This window comes from Myripristis murdjan, chromosome 2, assembly GCF_902150065.1.
Source record: "Myripristis murdjan chromosome 2, fMyrMur1.1, whole genome shotgun sequence".
NCBI lineage: Eukaryota > Metazoa > Chordata > Actinopteri > Holocentriformes > Holocentridae > Myripristis > Myripristis murdjan.
This window is the reverse complement of record NC_043981.1, coordinates 15,902,968-15,921,896: the sequence shown is the minus strand read 5'-3', so window position 1 is coordinate 15,921,896 and position 18,929 is coordinate 15,902,968. Positions and strand designations below refer to the sequence as shown.

Below are 18,929 nucleotides of genomic sequence, written 5' to 3'. Positions count from 1 at the left end.
GTGCCACAGCAACCAAAGTTATATCTGAAATAAATAAAAAAAAAATACCCAGCAAAAAAGCCCCAACTACAATAACTTGCAAAATAAAAGTGCCCACCCAGCTGACATTTAAAGTGAAAACAGAAACTCGGAGACTCTTTTACAACAAGAGGAGATCGGGCCCTGAAGCGCTATCTTTGAATCACCCGCAGGCAGTAAGACCAGAGCCTGATCCCTTTGAATAGGAAGTTGTTGCGATATTTAACATTGTGCTATTTGTGTTATCGTGTGCATTTCATATTCGGGGTCACTGTCAAACCACGTGCAACATGGAGTCATAAAATTTGCTCTGAAGGACATCGGTCCCACGGAAAAAGACAATATTTTTCCACTTGCATGTGCTAGTCACATGCCGTTGCCATGGTAACTGCAAGAAGTCATGTCAGACTCGTAGCTGAACTTAGCTTGCTTGTCTTCGCTGAGCTCTTGCCCTCTACTTGTGCGATTTGTCGTGAATATCAAACGCAATATCTACACAAACTCTGAAAGCGTGATTGGCTGATAGTGTCATACCAGGGATCCACCACCAGGGGGAGCCAACAGTAACACCGCAGGCTCTTTCGTTTGAATGGCAGTCTATGGAGGAACTGCCTCAGTGCGCTGAACTAACAGGTTTTTTTTGAGAAAATGATTTGTCACATTATAAATTGACTTGTTGCCATTCACGCCCAACATGTTCGTCATGATGCGGTGATTTGAGAGGGGGCGATGATGAGTCCGTTTAAGAAAAAAGTCGTTCTTTCTAGAGGGAGTGCAGCTGAAGTCTTCTATCTCCTTCCTATAGAAGATCCTACAGAAGCGCTGTCGTCTTTCACGCTTCAAATTTTCACCTCACTAAAATAAACATTTGATGGTACATGTGTTTGACTATCACTCAATCAATCAATCAAACGTCTCTTATATAGCACCTTTCACAGAAAAGCAGCTCAAAGTGCTTTCCATTGAAGTGCACAGAAACGTATTATCTGGCAAAGGCGTAAAAAATGGAAATAAATAGGAAAACAAGAAACATAGGTACAGAAAAACATAAGAAAACAAGGTAAATGCGACATACAAAAGGGTAAAAGAAGAAAATAAGACACATAGGAGCTAATAAATTGAATAGTAAAAAGGAATACTAGATAGATAAATGACCTTTTCTTGAGCCGCTCAAGAAAATTCAGTTATAATTTCTATTGTTCTGACTGTTTTCATTGCTTTATTGTATTCTGTGTCTATTTACCTTTCCTCCCTGCTGTATCCCATGTCATTTCTCCTTCCATGACCCGATATCCACAAAAGCATCAATTAAGTGTCACATTATCTTCAGACAAGCCTCCATCACACCCACAACACTTCCACCTCACCGAGCACCCAAAGCTGCTCACGCAATAAATGCAGGAATGGGGTGATTTTCCTCCATCATTTAACCATTAAACATTTAGACAGAACGCTTTAAATTACTTGAGCAGATTGCTTGGCCGGGGCTTTCTTTGTAAAATATTCTTTGGCAGAGATAAAACCTCAGGCTCCGGTGCTCGTAGGCTCTATGCACAATAAGGGGGAATGAAAACTGATAGATTCTGTGGAGTGTGAGAACGTGGCAAAGCTTGAACGCCGACCTCGCTCGATGGGTGATTCTGCTAAATCACGTCTCGCACACAAAGTGAACATAGTGTCTGCACCATTTTTTACATAATTTATTTTTTTTGATATATTAACTTGAGCAGGTCTCAGCTAAACTCACTGTGGAAATAAATATTGAAATGCACAGTGCCCATTTCATTTGTTGGCTTAACATTATGTTCACTTATCAATTATTATTTTGACTGTTAACCTTTTTGTCTCAGGCCGGTGGGACTTTTGTTCTGAGGCCTTTTCACACCAGAAAGTCCCAACAAATGTTAGTTTAGTTAGTTTTGGTTTCACATTTTAATTATGCGAGTGCACTAAAGAGTTTTACAGGACATGCCAACGTGTGTCTGACTTCGGTGTGTTTTTCAGATTGTCACCGTTTGAGTTAATGGAAAAAAAAATGAATGAACAGGTTCAACATCAAGCGTGATACTCAACACTGGCTCGAATTCGTCAAATGAACCTCCTCGTTGTGCGAAAGGAGTTTTCATAACATTGTTGGACTGCAATTCAATTAAAAACTTGGTCTCCTCCTGTCTTTTCCTTGCAAAGCCGCGGCTCATTTCCTCTTTTTCCCTTTCCTGCACAAGAGCCTGCCAGATCTTCCTGTAATTGGTCTGAATGTCCGAACCACCCAAAAAAAAAAAAAAAAAAGTTTTCAAAGTAGAAACAAAGCGAAGTGTGGTGCAGTTTGCTCGGCCGTTTGGTCCAGGGGAGGTTTCACACCTGTAATTTTGGTTCGGACCAAACGAGGCAGCTGTGAAAGGGCCCGACCTGCCAGCTGCCAGCTCACCCCTCTGCACTGAGCCATCTGCAGCTCCTCTGATATGATGTGCATATTGCTTGTCCTGAGCAAATAAAATGCTGAGGACTCCTTATTAAATCCCGCAAACCCCAAAACCTTCTCCAAACATGAATTTAAATCCTGTTTTTAATTGTAATGAATTCATAGTCTTGGAAAACTTCAGTCACTTAATGCAGGTGATTGATTTCAAGGCACGTGAGCCGGCCAACTCAGCACTAAATTCATCACTAAATTTATACGTGAGACCATGCAGTGATTTCCTGCCACCGCTAGTCGAAGGAGAAGGAGAAGGAGAAGTCATCAGTCTGTGAGTTTCTGAAAAGTGGCTCTCAGCTGCGTGGAACAAAGGATTCCTGAAACGCAGCAGGTGCAGAGTGAAGCTGCTACAGGCGACGAAACAATACCAGCGGTCTCACCGGGATGTTGAGCCTGATAGGAAGTCAAGCGAGGGGAGGTAGCTGCCAGGCAGCCTGAAGCACAGTTTTCCTAATAAACACTGCATTTGATCCTGCTGCATGCTTGTGTGTGTGTGTGTGTGTGTGTGTGTGTGTGTGTGTGTGTGTGTGTATATGTGTGTGCAGAGTCAGTGCAATCCACCTCTGATGTGATGGATTAGGTGCAGCTTGGTTGTCTATGTAAAACCCTTAACCTGAACTCACCCCAATGAGACATTTACATCAGACTATACACACATGGGCATGAATATACAGTAAAATACTATAGAAAATATACATTATTATGTAAAGTATATTAGTTCAGTGTCTAAATCAGGAGGTGGATAACTGTAGAGTCCACACATCGAAATGTAGAAAGCTCCCAAGATTTAATAATTCTTCTTTTCAGCGTCTTAATCAGGACTCAGGATCATTAGGAGCATCATCAGGATAAATACGTGATCAAAATGTTCATCAGAGTTATTAAATCTTGGGAGGTTTCTACATTTCAGTGTATGGACTGAAATGCAGATGACATAATAATGATAATAATAATAATGATAGCTTTTCTTAGCACTCAGACACTTTACAGTTAAAATAGATTAAAAAAAAACCTACATGAAATAATAATACAACAAAGACAAAAAGTAGAATGAATTAAATTAAAACAAGTGGAGAATAACAACAGTGATATAATTAAGAAATGGAGGCAGTCAGAAGCATGGAGGAGAGCAAAAACCTAGCGGGGGAAATGAGGAAAACTTGGAACTGGTGAATTTTTGGCACGAAACTGGTCCAATTTAAAGGGACTGAGCATCGGAGCCAAATACCAGCCGGTGGAAACTGCAGGCAAAAAAATCTCATTATCAGCCTTCAAACACTTAAAACCCTAGTCTGACCAACTGACCTTTGACCTGAGCTGGTAAAGTTATGAATAATTAATGATATAAAGTACCACACAGGTGATGACTCTTTGTGAGAATGAGCGTCACTCACACGTTGGTGGTGAAGATGCCGTAGATCAGGTCCTGCTCCGGCAGGTAGAAGGTGCTCTGCAGCTCGTTGTAGTAAAAAGGGATTTCCCCCGAGCGCGAGCAGTTGAGCCGCGCCTTCATGAAGGTGGTCCAGGTGTCCTCCAGCAGGAAGCGCCCGCCGATGTCGTTCTTGCACACCCGGGCCACGCGCGAGAACACCATCTTCCCGCAGTCGTGCTCGACGGCGTTCTCGCGCAGGAAGAAGTAGACGAAGAGGCCGACCTCGTACACCGACACAAAGTGAGGCTCTGGAAAACAACAGAGAGAGAAATAGAATAGAATAGAATAGAATAGAATATACTTTAATGTCCCCTGGGGGAAATTTGTCATGGACTCAAGTGCATGGTAGTAGCTGCCTTGCAGACAATAAATATGCATAAAATACAAATAAAATATAAATGGCAGCTAGAGACATAAATGAAACCCCTTCTCTCGTCCAACAAGTTCAGATGATTCAGCATTTTGCACAAAAGTCATCCGACGTGGCATTTAGACGATTGACAAAAGATGTATGAAAAGGCAGAATTAGACAAAGAACGGATAAAACGTCAAGAATCTAATCGTATTCATTATTGATTGGGAATTGTTGGTCAAGAACTCACTACACTGACATCATGACGACGTTTGATGATGACAAACTCCAATACAAAGATCCATTAGATCAGTGTAAGAGGAAGTTTGGTTCAAAGTTAAAGTGCGATCAGGTATTGAAGAATTATGGCGCATTGGCGGCTGTACCGTTCAGCCACTTGGAGTTGTACTGGGCCGTGCGCAGCGGCGGCATGTTCCCCAGGCTCCGGTAGATGACGGGGTCACGACCCGAGAAGTCGATGACTGTTGCGGCGTACAACTCGCCCTTCTCTGTTACCATGGCGGTGGAGTTGTGGCGCGGGTCGTAGGGGCATCGGGCGACGCCGTTCACCGTGTCCACGACCCGACTGATGTTACCAATCTGAGAGAGAGAGAGAGAGAGAGAGAGAGGAAGAATGAATTGATTTTTCAGCGAGTCAGTGGGAAAAATAAATGGTTCAGGTTCATTACAGAGGAAAAAAAACATGCCCTACTTCTGTTTGAGCATGTTTTTTTTTTTTTTCATTTTGTTGGCTTTATGTATGAAGGTTTTTGCGATTTGCTCATCTACTGTTCCTCCAGGCAAACACAAAATCACACTGCCTTTAATTAAATTCACTCAAACCTGGATAACTGTATTCTAGAGCGATCGCTATTTCTCAGCGAGGGTGCAAATGTTATTCAGCAAATCAATCAGCCTCCAGAAAAAAAAAAAAAAAAAAAAAAAAAAAACCCTGAATGTTTCTTCCTTTGCAGCACTTTCCTTTCCGGCTCGTGCGCCCGGCTTGCCAGGCAGAGCGGCGACAGGATTGTTTTTTATTGTGATTGATGTTGGATTCTTGCATCGAATGAACCTCAAACAGGGAACAAAAACATGATGGGGTGAACATTACGACACTACACTTTTCCTGCCGTCTGCTGCAAAGGAGGCGATGTGTTTTATGTCCCCAGTTTGTCGGGAACAAACAGAAGAAGGAGAAGAAGAGACAACAAGTCGAACCTGTCTGGTGGAGCAGACGGGCGTGAAGGCGTTGGTCCCGCAGGTGAACAGCTTCCTGCCGCTGATCAGCAAAACCCGGATGTAGTTCTGACACTCCTCCTGCGGGCGGCGAAAACACAACACCGCTCAGTTTTGTCGTTCATGTTTCAAAACACGATCTGTCGGTCCCACATGAGTTCAAAAGCGACCCGCCTTCACTGGTTCAAGATTTAAAAATACCTCTGAACAATCCTGAATGCTCATACTCCAGCCTTAAACCTTTTGAAACCCAAGCAAATTCACTTGGTTTCTTTTGAAAACATTAACATTAAGCCAAAAAATTACTCCACTGTTTGAAAAAAAAAGTCATAAAATTGAAATGAAATTGGAAAAAAAAAATTAGACGGAAAAAGTAACAGAAAATTAGAAAAAAAGAGTACAAATTACAAGAAAAATTGACAGAAAATTACTAGAAAGTTAACATTAAATAAACAACATGGGATACCAAAAATTTGAAAAAAAAAAAAAAAATCAATTATAGGAATTATAGGAAAATTACCATCGAGTCACAAAAACAAAGTCACAAAAAAAGAAAGTAAAATGTAAATGAAAAAAATAAAGTGAATTTTCTTCAGTGGGTTAAAGAACACCTTTCAAAATAAAAGCTCACCCACGCCACCCTGGGAAATTAGACTGGCCAACACTCACAAGCCTCTGGTTCGCACAAATTACTTACAAGAGGAATAATCCTAATCTGATGTTTTGGACACAGTTGTACTCTAGCACAAGTAAACACAAACAATAATCACTTATTTTTGTGGTATGGACAGCCGTTCAAAATGAGCTGAGTCAGACAAACGTGGTGCCACTTCACATCCAAAGTGTGACTGTGCACGTTTCATTCAGCGGCATCAGCACTTCAGTCGCTGTTGCATGAGTTAGCGGCTTTTCTGCTGAATCAGCATCTGTTGTCTGGACCCGGGGATAGCCTGAAGCGCCGCCGGCAACCCAACTGTCACTTATAGAAAGATAAATCAAACGAAGTGATCCTAAACTGATTTATTGCTGTTGGAAGAACTGATTTATTGGGCTTGGAACCAAAAAAAAAAAACAAACAAAAAAGTTGGCCCATCATTTGTTCTGTTTGTGGCATTTCAATCTCACCTACCGGGCTCGGGCTCAGTCCAAATTTAAGCTCATTCATTCGATTAAGGAAGCAGAGTTTCCTTCAAACACAAAAACAGCCACAATATCCACAAAATATTACGAATGGATTCTGTATGATTATAATGTGAATTACAGTTTGAGCTCATGAATGTGAGCACAGCCTACCTCGGTCTTCCCTTTGCTCTGACAGGAGCGCCTGGTGTCGTCATCGGGGCCCCACTCTGCTGCCTGAGAGGGACAGATATCATTTTACTTTAAAAACGTCACACAACAACGTCAGGAGATGGCAAACATCATGTGTGAAAGTTAGCCAACTGAAAGGATTAAGAGATGAGAACCAAAATCATGTATCCCTGGTGTATGGGCTCATATATGGGCGGTATAGTTTTAATTAAGAGCTCAGTTTTCCCAAAATATGAAGTTCATGTATGAATTGACTGAGAATAATCAAGTGCAACTGAAATTTGAATAAAGTCTCCATGAAATGACCTCACATGACCTCTACCTCCTGCAAAACAGAGGATCTTAAACACCATGCTGCACCAGTGGCCGTAAATTAAAATTTCAACCAATAAAGACTTAACTAATCCTCTATCATCCCTTCAAAATAAAATTGTGTTTCTCTCCCAAACTGATATTATGTTGGTTTTACACGTGGGAATGATCCTTCCCTGCACCGTGTCCCGCCCAAACTTCCTGTTTCAACAGGAAACACATCAAATCAAGAAAGTAAGAGTCCATTTCATAGGGTCGTGAAAGTGATGAACAGACAAAGCGTTCTATAGGCTCTGCAGATTAAGTATAAAACAAATTACGATGGGATAATCTACAAAAGATATTTTCCCAACAGGCAAGTCAGTAACAAGTCAACTAACAGCTTGCAGTGGATTTATAGTTTTATTTGTGTTGAATCTGATGCATAAAACTGGACTGATATAGATGGATAAGTTAAATAAGCATTTGCTGGGATTCAGACCTTGTAATTTGCATCTAAAGTCCCCATGAAATGACCTCACATGACCTCTACCTCCTGTAAAACAGATGATCCTGCACTAATGGGCGGAAATTAATCTTTAAATATCTTCTCTCATTCACCTCACCTCACCTAAAACTGTGTTTCTCTACCAAACTGATATCTTATTGGGTTAGGATTTGGTCAGGGCTGTTGGTTTTACACTTCAGGGAAAATACAGGACATGCATCAAATCAAGAAAGAGAGACTTCATGATTTCATGAGCTCTTTAACACTATTTAGTGACTTGTAAGACCTAATGTTAGTAAAATTGAATTTAAGGCATTTTAAGACTTTTTAAGAAGCTGCAGACACCCAGAATTCAGTCATCTGTTTAAAAAAAAAAACAAAAAACAGACCAATCTATCCTTAAATAGACTAATATCCACATGACAGTACAAATATAGCATCCTCAGACCGTATCTTTGTTTTTTAAGTTCTGGTGTGTGTTCACACCAGCACTGGTTTGACTCCTGCTTTTTTTTGCTTTTTTGTACAAAGGCTGTAATTCAGGCTGTTGCTCTGGACTTCGGGTTAATAGCCATCCTCAGTGTCCGTGCACGTTTCTGTATGCATCTGCAGGTTCAAGCCTCTGCCACAACAGAGGTTTACATCCACCGCGGGACACATTAATGACCGAGCAATCCCACTCCGGAGTGCGGGACACGATAAGGTTTTTGTCGACTCAGATCATAAACATGCCACCGTTTCGGAGCGCGGCAGTAATCTGAATCAGCAATTTGGACACAAGAGCACTTCATCTTGCAGAGAGCAGGGAAAAAAACTGCCACGGCGGGAGAGAAAAACAACAAAGACGCAAGATAAACTTTACTTAAAGCGTGAAATCCTGACAGTGATTTGCTGTTTGGCTCGGCTTCACCGCTGGGAGACCCCGGCAGAGACTGAGTCTGTGGGGATTTTACGCAAAACTGGACAAAACTGCACTATCAGAGCATCTGAGTCGTTTGCACCTGAAAAAAATAGGTGGGGAAAACAGATGGGAAAATCCATTTGAATCGTAGGACCTGAGACCCAATCTGGGACCCGTACAGGTTCAAATCCAAGTTTTAATTTATACAGTAGTCAGGTCCAGTTGGGTCCCATTCTGATGAAAATAAAGCAAAGATGCTCTAAGGTTGTTATTATGAATCAAAAGAGTGAACAGTCCAAATTATCTTGATTATGCGAGATGCAAAAGATCTGCAAAGCTGATTCTAAATGAGATGATATCCGTCACTGTGACTGCAAGTGAACTTTTATTTTGAAATAACGAGTGGATTAGCCATGCTGGATGTTGTTATATTACCAGCTTTCTTGGTCAGGAGGATGCATTATCTGCGTCACGGCCAGGCAAAGGGGAGAAAGCTCCTAATGTTAGATAAGACACAAAGTTTTGTTTTGACCATTTGTAAATTAACTTTGTAAATTAAAATGGGTGCTTATCAGGTCTATTCAGAACCAACATTTCTCGGCTCCTCATGGGTCTGGGATGAGTTTTTTACATAATAGACAGGGCCTGTTCAGCTTCGTGTGGCACATTTCCAAGTCCTTATCAGTTCAGGCACAAATTTTTTGATCCGCAAAGTCCCAAGTCCTAATCCACAGATATCTATCGAGGGATATTCCACCTACAAGCATACAGTATGTGATGCCACCTCCAGGAGGCAACTTAGGCCCCTACAACAGGCTAAACAAAATCAAAATGAACAGCAGTCAATGGGACTTTTTCCATAAAATCACCTCTGCATTGGTGAAAATGAGCTGGTTAACGCTGGTTAAGAAGATCCACATTTCTACAAGCTTAGACGAATGAATTCTGGAACGATTTTACATCCGCTTGTTAGTCTGCCTTCATTATCAATATTAGACTGTGTAACTTTTACAGTAATATTACAGTTACTGGTAAACATTGAGAATCCAATGTAGTGATCATTTTCTAGCATTTAGCTTCATTGGCTGCCATGTGTTCTGCTCTGCACTGCCCCCGATGGCCAAAACACTGTACAGCACTGTTTTTTTTTTTTGTTTGTTTCTCTGAAGTAATGGCCATAGCTCGGGTTTCTCTCCCCGCGCTCAGAAATTACTACCAAGATGCCAGTGATGACCAGCAGAAAACTGTAACTATATTCATATAGAGTAGAGAAGAGCCAGAATGTTGACTTTCCTGAGGTAACAAAGAAAAGTTAACAAATAAATAAATAAGTAAATACATGTACCTCTAGTATTGTGAAGCAAACCTATTGTTTTGTATGGAATTTATTGCCATGGGCTGCGATGCATTATTTACTACAAAAACACTGGGAGACACCTCTGAAATTTGCTCGCCGGTCTTTTGTTCCATTTATGAGACTTTTCATCAGTGATGGATGCTTTTTGCAGCTTTGTCGCAGTGTTTGAAACCATGAAATATAATTTTTTTTTTTAAAAAAAAAGGGGGGATGGTAACTCCTGAGACTAAAGGCTGGAGCTTTCCCCCCGATGCTTTGCAGCGACAGATAATCTGTTTGTGAAGCCCGGGCCACGCTGAACTGAATGAACGGAGAGAATGCAAACCTTTGTTTCCACAATGGCATAATGGCATTGTGCACTAATGCAGCAGTTGATTAAAAAGGGGTTTGGTTGCTGGATATAATTCCCAGTCCTCCATCTTTCCTGACATACCATTGATAAAACATAGAGGCAAGTGTCCCTCCCCCTGCCAAAGACCTCCATTCATCACAGCATTGACGGATGGGTGTTGTGAGACTGAATAACTGATAGAAATGGCAAATACAATTTAAAAAAGAATATTTTTCCAGATTTATCACCTCCACTGATTATGAATATTACTTTTGTCTTAGCTTAATGTGGGTACAATGGTGCACACAGCTTTGATTTTGTAATATTCAGAAAAGGTCAGAGTTCAAAGACACATTTCTTATCTAAAGCTAAACCTTCTCCCACCCCCGGCCTCTATTCTGAGTTTTGTGCGCCATTCAGCAGAAGATTTGGCCTTTTGTTTTGTGTCTTTTCAGGACATGGGAAGAGAGGCTTAAGCCTTGCTTGAGGAATACAGCAACTAATATTTTTCACAGCTCCAGAGGCGTTCTGTCTTTTAGTTTTTCCTCACCATCCTGGAGTATCTGGGACACAAAATCCATGCCCGAGTGAATTTTTTTTTTTACCCCCTGCCCTTTCATTCTGCCTCTTTGCTGTCTGAAATGCATCACTGAAACAACAAACCAAGCAGAAAACCGGCCGCCGAACCAACAACATTTGACTAATGTGAGTAATATTCATGCCTCCGCTGCCTTGGCCATGCCATTTTCACCTGTTCGTCACATGAAAAGGTGAGCAAACGGCTGAGTAAAAGAGTGCGGTTGATGTGTTGATCGTGGTTAAATGAGCTAAGTCACCGGGAATTGAAGACGGGTCATCTGAGTCGAAGGTAAGGCGGCCAGATGTGTGTCAGGCTCGTGCCGGTAAACACCAGTAAACTCTGCTGCTTGTTGACATTTCTCACCTCCTCCCTCCTCCCTCTTTTGTCACTCCTCTGTTACTCCTTATATCCACCCTTCCTGTCCATACACAACCTGGAAAACCTGTGCCTGCTGTCAGGATGCATTTACCTGGATGAGGGAGGCGTTGCTCAAACTCAGCCGGAAAAGGTAGTTTCTGCAAAGAAAAAAGAAAAAAGAAACAAGAAAATAACAGTAAAGCAGCAGTTTGTTGTATGTAAAAAACAGCTTATGGAAAGAAGATGTATATGTTTGTATATAAGTAAACGTATGAGTATGAATGAAACTACCAGTATGTATAAATAAACACAATTTGCTGTATTTAAGTATAAGTAACTGAGCAAATATGTTAAGATCAGAGTTATGTAGTGAAATTAAAAAATGCGGAGTGTAACAAATTATAACATTATAATTTTTAATAAGTCAGTAAATCACATCACTGTCCCAGTAACACATCAGTCACTGTGGTAATGATATTTATTATGCCCCTTTAACCTTTTTCAGATGTTTTTTATCAGGTGGGAAATGAATAGTAATTAGTAATTACATTCCTGTTGAGTTATTAGTAAAGTAACAAGATTACTTTTTAAAATGAGTTGTTGGTAATGAGTAATATATCGCATTTTCTGAAAAATCTGGCCTACAGTAAAAGGGGTTTAAATAAATACAGAGTTACAAAAGTGTTACAAAATGTTAAAAAAGTGTATATATAATACATATAATACGACAGTGTTTACTGGAATATCCAAATGTCTACATGTGCATCATATTCAGATTATACCATGGGTCTGGTGGAATACTCTTCTCTGATTGGCTGGCAGGTGAAACTTGAATCTCCACTCTAAATTCATCCGCTACCCGACTTTGTAACCATAGCAACGTTAAAAAGCACAACAGTCGAGGCTTCATCGATGTCACCTGCAGCAGCACAGCCGAGTTATCGACTCAAACACACCGACGGCTGAATTTAACATTCCTCTCACGTCACCCCGCTTGTACTTTATACTGCGACTAACTGACTCCGTCGTAACAGGGATGCAAATTATATCATCGGAAAGCTCCCGCCTCATAGGCTTTTGGGTTTTAAGTGCAAAACTTTCACCAAAAATTTGCAAATGTATGATTTTATATTGTTGGCAAATAACCGTGGTATAAGAAGGATAATCAACCTGCAAGTGTGCATTAAGCAGATTTCAGGCACTTTGCATCATGTGGTTCTTTGCCTCCATATCATGCCTTAAAACCATTTAACACAAACCTACACACTGATTATTCCTTCGACTAGTGTTATAAAAAGCCACACGCCACTGGTCACACATGGTAATGATGCAAAAGTTCAAGTGTTAATGTGTAATTATCTTGGCAGAGTGATGGAGAAATCGGCAACATGTTGACTTTGCAGGTAAATCCGCTGGTCACCTTGCTCCAACGACGAGCTGGTTCCTGGTCAGGTCCAGGGCCAGCTGGGAGAAGTCCCTCACTCCTGGACGGGAAAACTCCGATAACCACGGCCTCAGCGCTGGACGGAGGAAGAGGAGGAGAGAGGGGAGGGGAGGTGGGAGAAAAGAGAAGACGTGAGATCAATTGGAAGACGGGATAATTAAAGTCGAACGTGGAAAACGAGGAGCAGGAGGAAGAAGAGAGGGAGGTGAATTCGGGTAGAATCAGAGGGAAGAGGAGAGGGAGAATTAGGATGAAGAGGAGGAGGAACAGCCAGGGAGGAAGAGCAGGAGGATGAGGAACAAAAGAGCAGAGAGGAGGAGGCAAGCGGAGACAAAAACAATGGCATCATCATTATCCCGTGTTTGTGTGGGAATGATTCTCCACCAAATGGCATCTGGCTCGCTGCTCCGGCCCTCGCTTGTTTTTTCACTCATGTGTCACATTTCCCTCCGCTGACTCCGGGAATCACCTGATCTGGCAACCGCACAGCTGCACAATCACCCATGATGCTTTGAGACCGAGGCCAGGGTGCAGGCTCAGTCCAAAACTTCACTCGTCTCACTCGTTTGCTTGTTTCTTCATCCATCCATCCAACATGATATCTCACACACTGCTGACTGGGGGGCATGATTCCTCTCAGCACTCTGCATGAGCATTGCCATAATTACACTGATTGGACCAATGGGACAAAGTCAAAATTAAAGAACTTATACCAGTGATTCTGCAGGTTTAGTGTAAATCTACAATCCAACAAGTCCTCTGATCCATACGACCACATACAGTACAGGCCAAAAGTTTGGACACACCTTCTCATTCAATGCGTTTTCTTTATTTTCATGACTATTTACATTGTAGATTCTCACTGAAGGAATCAAAACTATGAATGAACACATGTGGAGTTATGTACTTAACAAAAAAAGGTGAAATAACTGAAAACATGTTTTATATTCTAGTTCCTTCAAAATAGCCACCCTTTGCTCTGATTACTACTTTGCACACTCTTGGCATTCTCTCCATGAGCTTCAAGAGGTAGTCACCTGAAATGGTTTTCACTTCACAGGTGTGCCTTATCAGGGTTAATTAGTGGAATTTCTTGCTTTATCAATGGGGTTGGGACCATCAGTTGTGTTGTGCAGAAGTCAGGTTACTACACAGCCGACAGCCCTATTGGACAACTGTTAAAATTCATATTATGGCAAGAACCAATCAGCTAACTAAAGAAAAACGAGTGGCCATCATTACTTTAAGAAATGAAGGTCAGTCAGTCCGGAAAATTGCAAAAACTTGAAATGTGTCCCCAAGTGGAGTCGCAAAAACCATCAAGCGCTGCAACGAAACTGGCTCACATGAGGACCGACCCAGGAAAGGAAGACCAAGAGTCACCTCTGCTTCTGAGGACAAGTTCATCCGAGTCACCAGCCTCAGAAATCGCAAGTTAACAGCAGCTCAGATCAGAGACCAGATAAATGCCACACAGAGTTCTAGCAGCAGACCCATCTCTAGAACAACTGTTAAGAGGAGACTGAGCCAATCAGGCCTTCATGGTCAAATAGCTGCTAGGAAACCACTGCTAAGGAGAGGCAACAAGCAGAAGAGATTTGTTTGGGCCAAGAAACACAAGGAATGGACATTAGACCAGTGGAAATCTGTGCTTTGGTCTGATGAGTCCAAATTTGAGATCTTTGGTTCCAACCGCCGTGTCTTTGTGAGACGCAGAAAAGGTGAACGGATGGATTCCACATGCCTGGTTCCCACTGTGAAGCATGGAGGAGGAAGTGTGATGGTGTGGGGGTGTTTTGCTGGTGACACTGTTGGGGATTTATTCAAAATTGAAGGCACACTGAACCAGCATGGCTACCACAGCATCCTGCAGCGACATGCCATCCCATCCGGTTTGCGTTTAGTTGGACGATCATTTATTTTTCAACAGGACAATGACCCCAAACACACCTCCAGGCTGTGTAAGGGCTATTTGACCAAGAAGGAGAGTGATGGAGTGCTGCGGCAGATGACCTGGCCTCCACAGTCACCGGACCTGAACCCAATCGAGATGGTTTGGGGTGAGCTGGACCGCAGAGTGAAGGCAAAGGGGCCAACAAGTGCTAAACACCTCTGGGAACTCCTTCAAGACTGTTGGAAAACCATTTCAGGTGACTACCTCTTGAAGCTCATCGAGAGAATGCCAAGAGTGTGCAAAGCAGTAATCAGAGCAAAGGGTGGCTATTTTGAAGAAACTGGAATATAAAGCATGTTTTCAGTTATTTCACCTTTTTTTGTTAAGTACATAACTCCACATGTGTTCATTCATAGTTTTGATTCCTTCAGTGAGAATCTACAATGTAAATAGTCATGAAAATAAAGAAAACGCATTGAATGAGAAGGTGTGTCCAAACTTTTGGCCTGTACTGTAGGTTGTTTGTTCCAACCGTCCAATGCGACCCAAAGAACCGTTTCCTGAGCGAACTCATTGGCAAACCGGCTCCCCGGTTGCTAAAAATACTTGGTTAACATTCAGAAAAGGTCATTGTTAACGTTAGGAAAAGGTTTGCCGTATTGGTTAAGGTTAGGAAAAGGTCATGGTTAAGGTTGCAAATGTTCACAAAGTTCACTAGTAGCTGGCTTAGTTTTAAGTTGTCCTAAAAGCAGCAGCACTGTTGTGGATGAATTAGAAATTCCCTCCGCCAGGGAAAATAGTCCCCAGGTAAACGTTTGCTTTACTCAGCTAATGATCAGTTCTGTGGTTTATGAATGGTGACGGCTTTGGTAGCGGCAGAAGCAGAACATGATAAGGTGGTTGTTTCACCGCCTTGTTGTTCTCACAGGTAAGAATGGAGGGATTTTGCGTTTTGAGTTTCTCTGAGGGCTTTTGAAAAGGTTTCCTAAGGTCAAGAGGTCGGAGAATTTCATCCTTCAGTCAACGTCAGGACATCAAACTGGCCGTCACTCCACAACATCAACACAACGTATGGCCCAAACTGTACCAGCGTCGTCTGTGGGGGTCAGAGGGCAGAGATCAAGTCTGAGAGCTGAGAGGAAAAACTAGGATTTTTGCCCTCGCCTTTACAGCCAGAGTGTTTTCACAGCTGCCTTGTTCAGCCCAGTTGATTCATGCATTTTTAGGTGCATTTGGAAACCCAAACGCTCCTCTTGCACCATTTCTCAAAGACAATAACTAGTGCATGTCAGCCACGTTCAAGACAACATCCAATCTTACCTCATCAGTTTGGTCCGCCATGTCACGACTGAACACATTCTACACCGAAAATGCTTCCAGCCTAAGAACAACGGTAATAATAAACTAAAGGCCGCCCAGCTGATCAGATGGACAGCTCAGAAGGGAAGAATAGATTCAAAGAAATAATAGTATAGTTTACCATGCACTTTAATCTTAAAACAAGCTGACATCCGGTCAAAACAGCACCATCAGAAAGCCCTTTCACAGCTTTTAGGCCTGCTGAAGCGGGGCATTTAGCGAGGCCACAGGGCGCAGCATTCAAAACGTATCATCAAATCATTTCATGCATTATGGAGCAATTTCCAGTTCACGCTGAGGCGCAGCAACGTATTTATGCTTTACAATACCGCCTTCATTTTTACTATAAATCTCAGCATATTAATTGTTAAATATATCTTGAAGAATCGGCGAGCGTAACTCTAAAAATTAACACGCTTGAGGATTATATTCATTCGGTTTAAAGAGGGACCTTTTAATGTACCGCCTGAGAGCCGCGGCGAAAGAGATCAACACCACTCTAACACTTATGAGTTGTTAATAAGGCCCTTTTATGCTCATATCTGAGGGCTTTTTTTACGCTGCCGTGTTTTTTATCATCCACATAAGAGACCAAACGCCGCCTCTTTCGTGGTGGCAGCAACTACACTTCATCAATCTCCTCTGAAATGTGAAATTATACTTTTTTTCAGAGGTTATGACCACTCTAAAAACTTTTCAAAGGACTGTTGTGCCGTTTGAAATAATATTGAGGCTTTATTCGCGGCGCACCTCCCACTTTGAGTTTAGGTGGGAGAAAAAAAAAAAAAAGAAAGGAAAAAAGAATGAGGGCAGCGATGGAACATGAATGCAAAGCGTCATTTGAACAACAGCGATTCTTCAAGGGGGGAGGTAGTGGAGCGAAATTGCTTTTGAGGACTTGTACACCGCGGCCTGTGGCGAGGAAGTCAAAACTGACAATCATACGCTCACACACACACACACACACACACACACACACAGAGAGAGACTGGTGGAAGATGACTGACAGCTTTCTAACAGTAAACGTCACAGCAGACTGACAGTGGCAATCATTTCCCATTTCCTCCCCTTTAGACTCAGGAGACGAATTCGAAACCAAGGCTCTCATTAGCCGAGCGAGTCCTGTCAGGCAGAGAGACGGACGCAGGAGGCTTCTGTTACGTGTTGCTTTCCATTTTTAAGTTGCAAGTGGGAAATTTTTAGGCTCGGACAAACCAAAGCAGAAGCGTGAACGCCCGCAAGAAGACGATGGTTGTGTGGCTGCATTCTTTCCACAGTGCAACAGCTAATGTCCAAGAAAATGTCCTACTTTATGTAGAAACCCAAACACTGTCAAGGTTAACCCATATATGATTGAATGAATGAAGGCTTTATTCTGAACATGTGAAAAAAAAAAAAAAACACAATGCAAAAAAACAATACAGAATAGTCGAAACAACAAAACATGTCCAAAAAGGAGTAGAAAGAAGCATATGCTTATTTAAATCCTATCCCTTCTCCACTTCTCGGTAACTACTGATAGTTTACTTCCATACGATTTATCCAATTTACTTTTTTTTTTTAAACCATATACCCATATACACATAAACAACGTGTTATCATATGATCATTTGTGCATTTTTACCCATAGTAAGAATAAATAATGTGAATAATGTGATTAACTTAAGGGCTTTAAAGGACCATACTGGTGATTTATATGCGATTTAGACACGTTTTACATTGTAACAAACCATTTTGCAAATCACTGTAAGATTTTAATTACATTTTATCGGTGGGTTTCATGTTCTGTCTCAAGGATTAAATGCTCATCTTTGGATCGATGAAAGCCTCTGACCTCTTAATCTTTGGGAACTTTTTCAAAACTGCTAACAACGCCCTCAACCTTCATAAATCACACAGCCGATAATTGGCTGTGGAAAGCAAAATGTTTCCCCGGGGACTATTTTACCCGGAGGGAGTGTTTCACTGTGCTCCAGGCTTCAAAAAGTCATCAAAACACAACAGTGCTGCTGCTTTTAGGGAAAACTAATGTGGAGGACTTTATTAAGGTGATCTGGAAATCTGGTGGGAAGAAAGTCTGAAGTCTCTGAAAGTTCATTTTCATATCGCAGTCGAATGAACGGAAATCAACGGCTGGAGAAAAGGGAGGAAAAATTATATTGGAGTTGTAAAATACCACTTTTTGCTTTGGGAAAAGATTAGCAGAAATGTGAAGTTGTATATACATTTTCTAGATATCACTGGTATTATCCTTTAAATATTTTTTAATGCGTAAATCGAGCACACTTCAAAGCAATTTGAGGTATATTAAAAACAAAACAAAAAAAAAAACTTCAGAATTACGTTCAGATCTGCCCAGCCAAATGAGGGTGCACTTCCTCTCTCAAGGTGCAAACTGGAGCTTGACAGGTATTTTGAGGATTATAAATGTCAAATTTGATGGTTTGTGTACGCCGCACACCGCCACGTCGGCACCGGAGAACGGCATCGCTGAATCCTGACACGAGCCGGCCACTCAGCTGCAATTTTTCCGGTGGGAAAGCAGAATTTTACAACTTTCCAGCATCTCCGGATCTCAGCAAGACACACAAAGGGTACAAGGGAAAGAAAAAACTCTCTCCTCTTAATGTCTGCCTCTGTAAATAAGCACTATTCCAAGTCCAACAAGGCTGAGTGGGTGATAATGCACCCTCTTACTTTCTGTCAGTGTCAGTCTGTTTGAATGCCTGTGGCGTCAAAGTGTTTCTCTATCAGTCTTTTTGACAGTGAGGATAATAGGCCACTGGGGGACAGCGAGAGATGGTGATTATGAATTAGGGATGTGATAAAAGTAAAAAAAAAAACAACAAAAAAAAACTGTGACATGCAAAACATTACTGATAGAAATGAATGGGAGCGAGGTGACCAAGATAGCTGAACCCCCACCCAAAAACCACAGCCCAGATGAATGAAAGGATGTGAGTGGAGGGCTTTTGTCCTGTGCAAAAGCAAAGGAAATGAGTGCAGAGTGAGAGAGAGGGCTGGAAGAGAAAACAGTAATAAGGTGGAAGGAGAAAGCGAGAAGGACAAGTGTGGTTTAAGA

At 41.8% G+C, this 18,929-nt stretch overlaps 1 protein-coding gene across 3 annotated transcripts in view; it reads right to left on the bottom strand.

The window, feature by feature from the left end:
- Positions 1 to 18,929, bottom strand: part of LOC115374506 (semaphorin-5B-like) — an 85,525-nt gene that overhangs the window by 40,384 nt on the left and 26,212 nt on the right. For all 3 annotated transcript variants that reach the window (XM_030073470.1, XM_030073480.1, XM_030073488.1), the window contains 6 exons: positions 12,571 to 12,670; positions 11,263 to 11,308; positions 6,808 to 6,870; positions 5,497 to 5,595; positions 4,665 to 4,878; positions 3,889 to 4,174 (listed from right to left, as the gene is read on the bottom strand). In XM_030073470.1, coding sequence (XP_029929330.1) covers positions 3,889 to 4,174; positions 4,665 to 4,878; positions 5,497 to 5,595; positions 6,808 to 6,870; positions 11,263 to 11,308; positions 12,571 to 12,670 — 808 coding nt within the window. The remainder of the gene's footprint in view (positions 1 to 3,888; positions 4,175 to 4,664; positions 4,879 to 5,496; positions 5,596 to 6,807; positions 6,871 to 11,262; positions 11,309 to 12,570; positions 12,671 to 18,929) is intronic.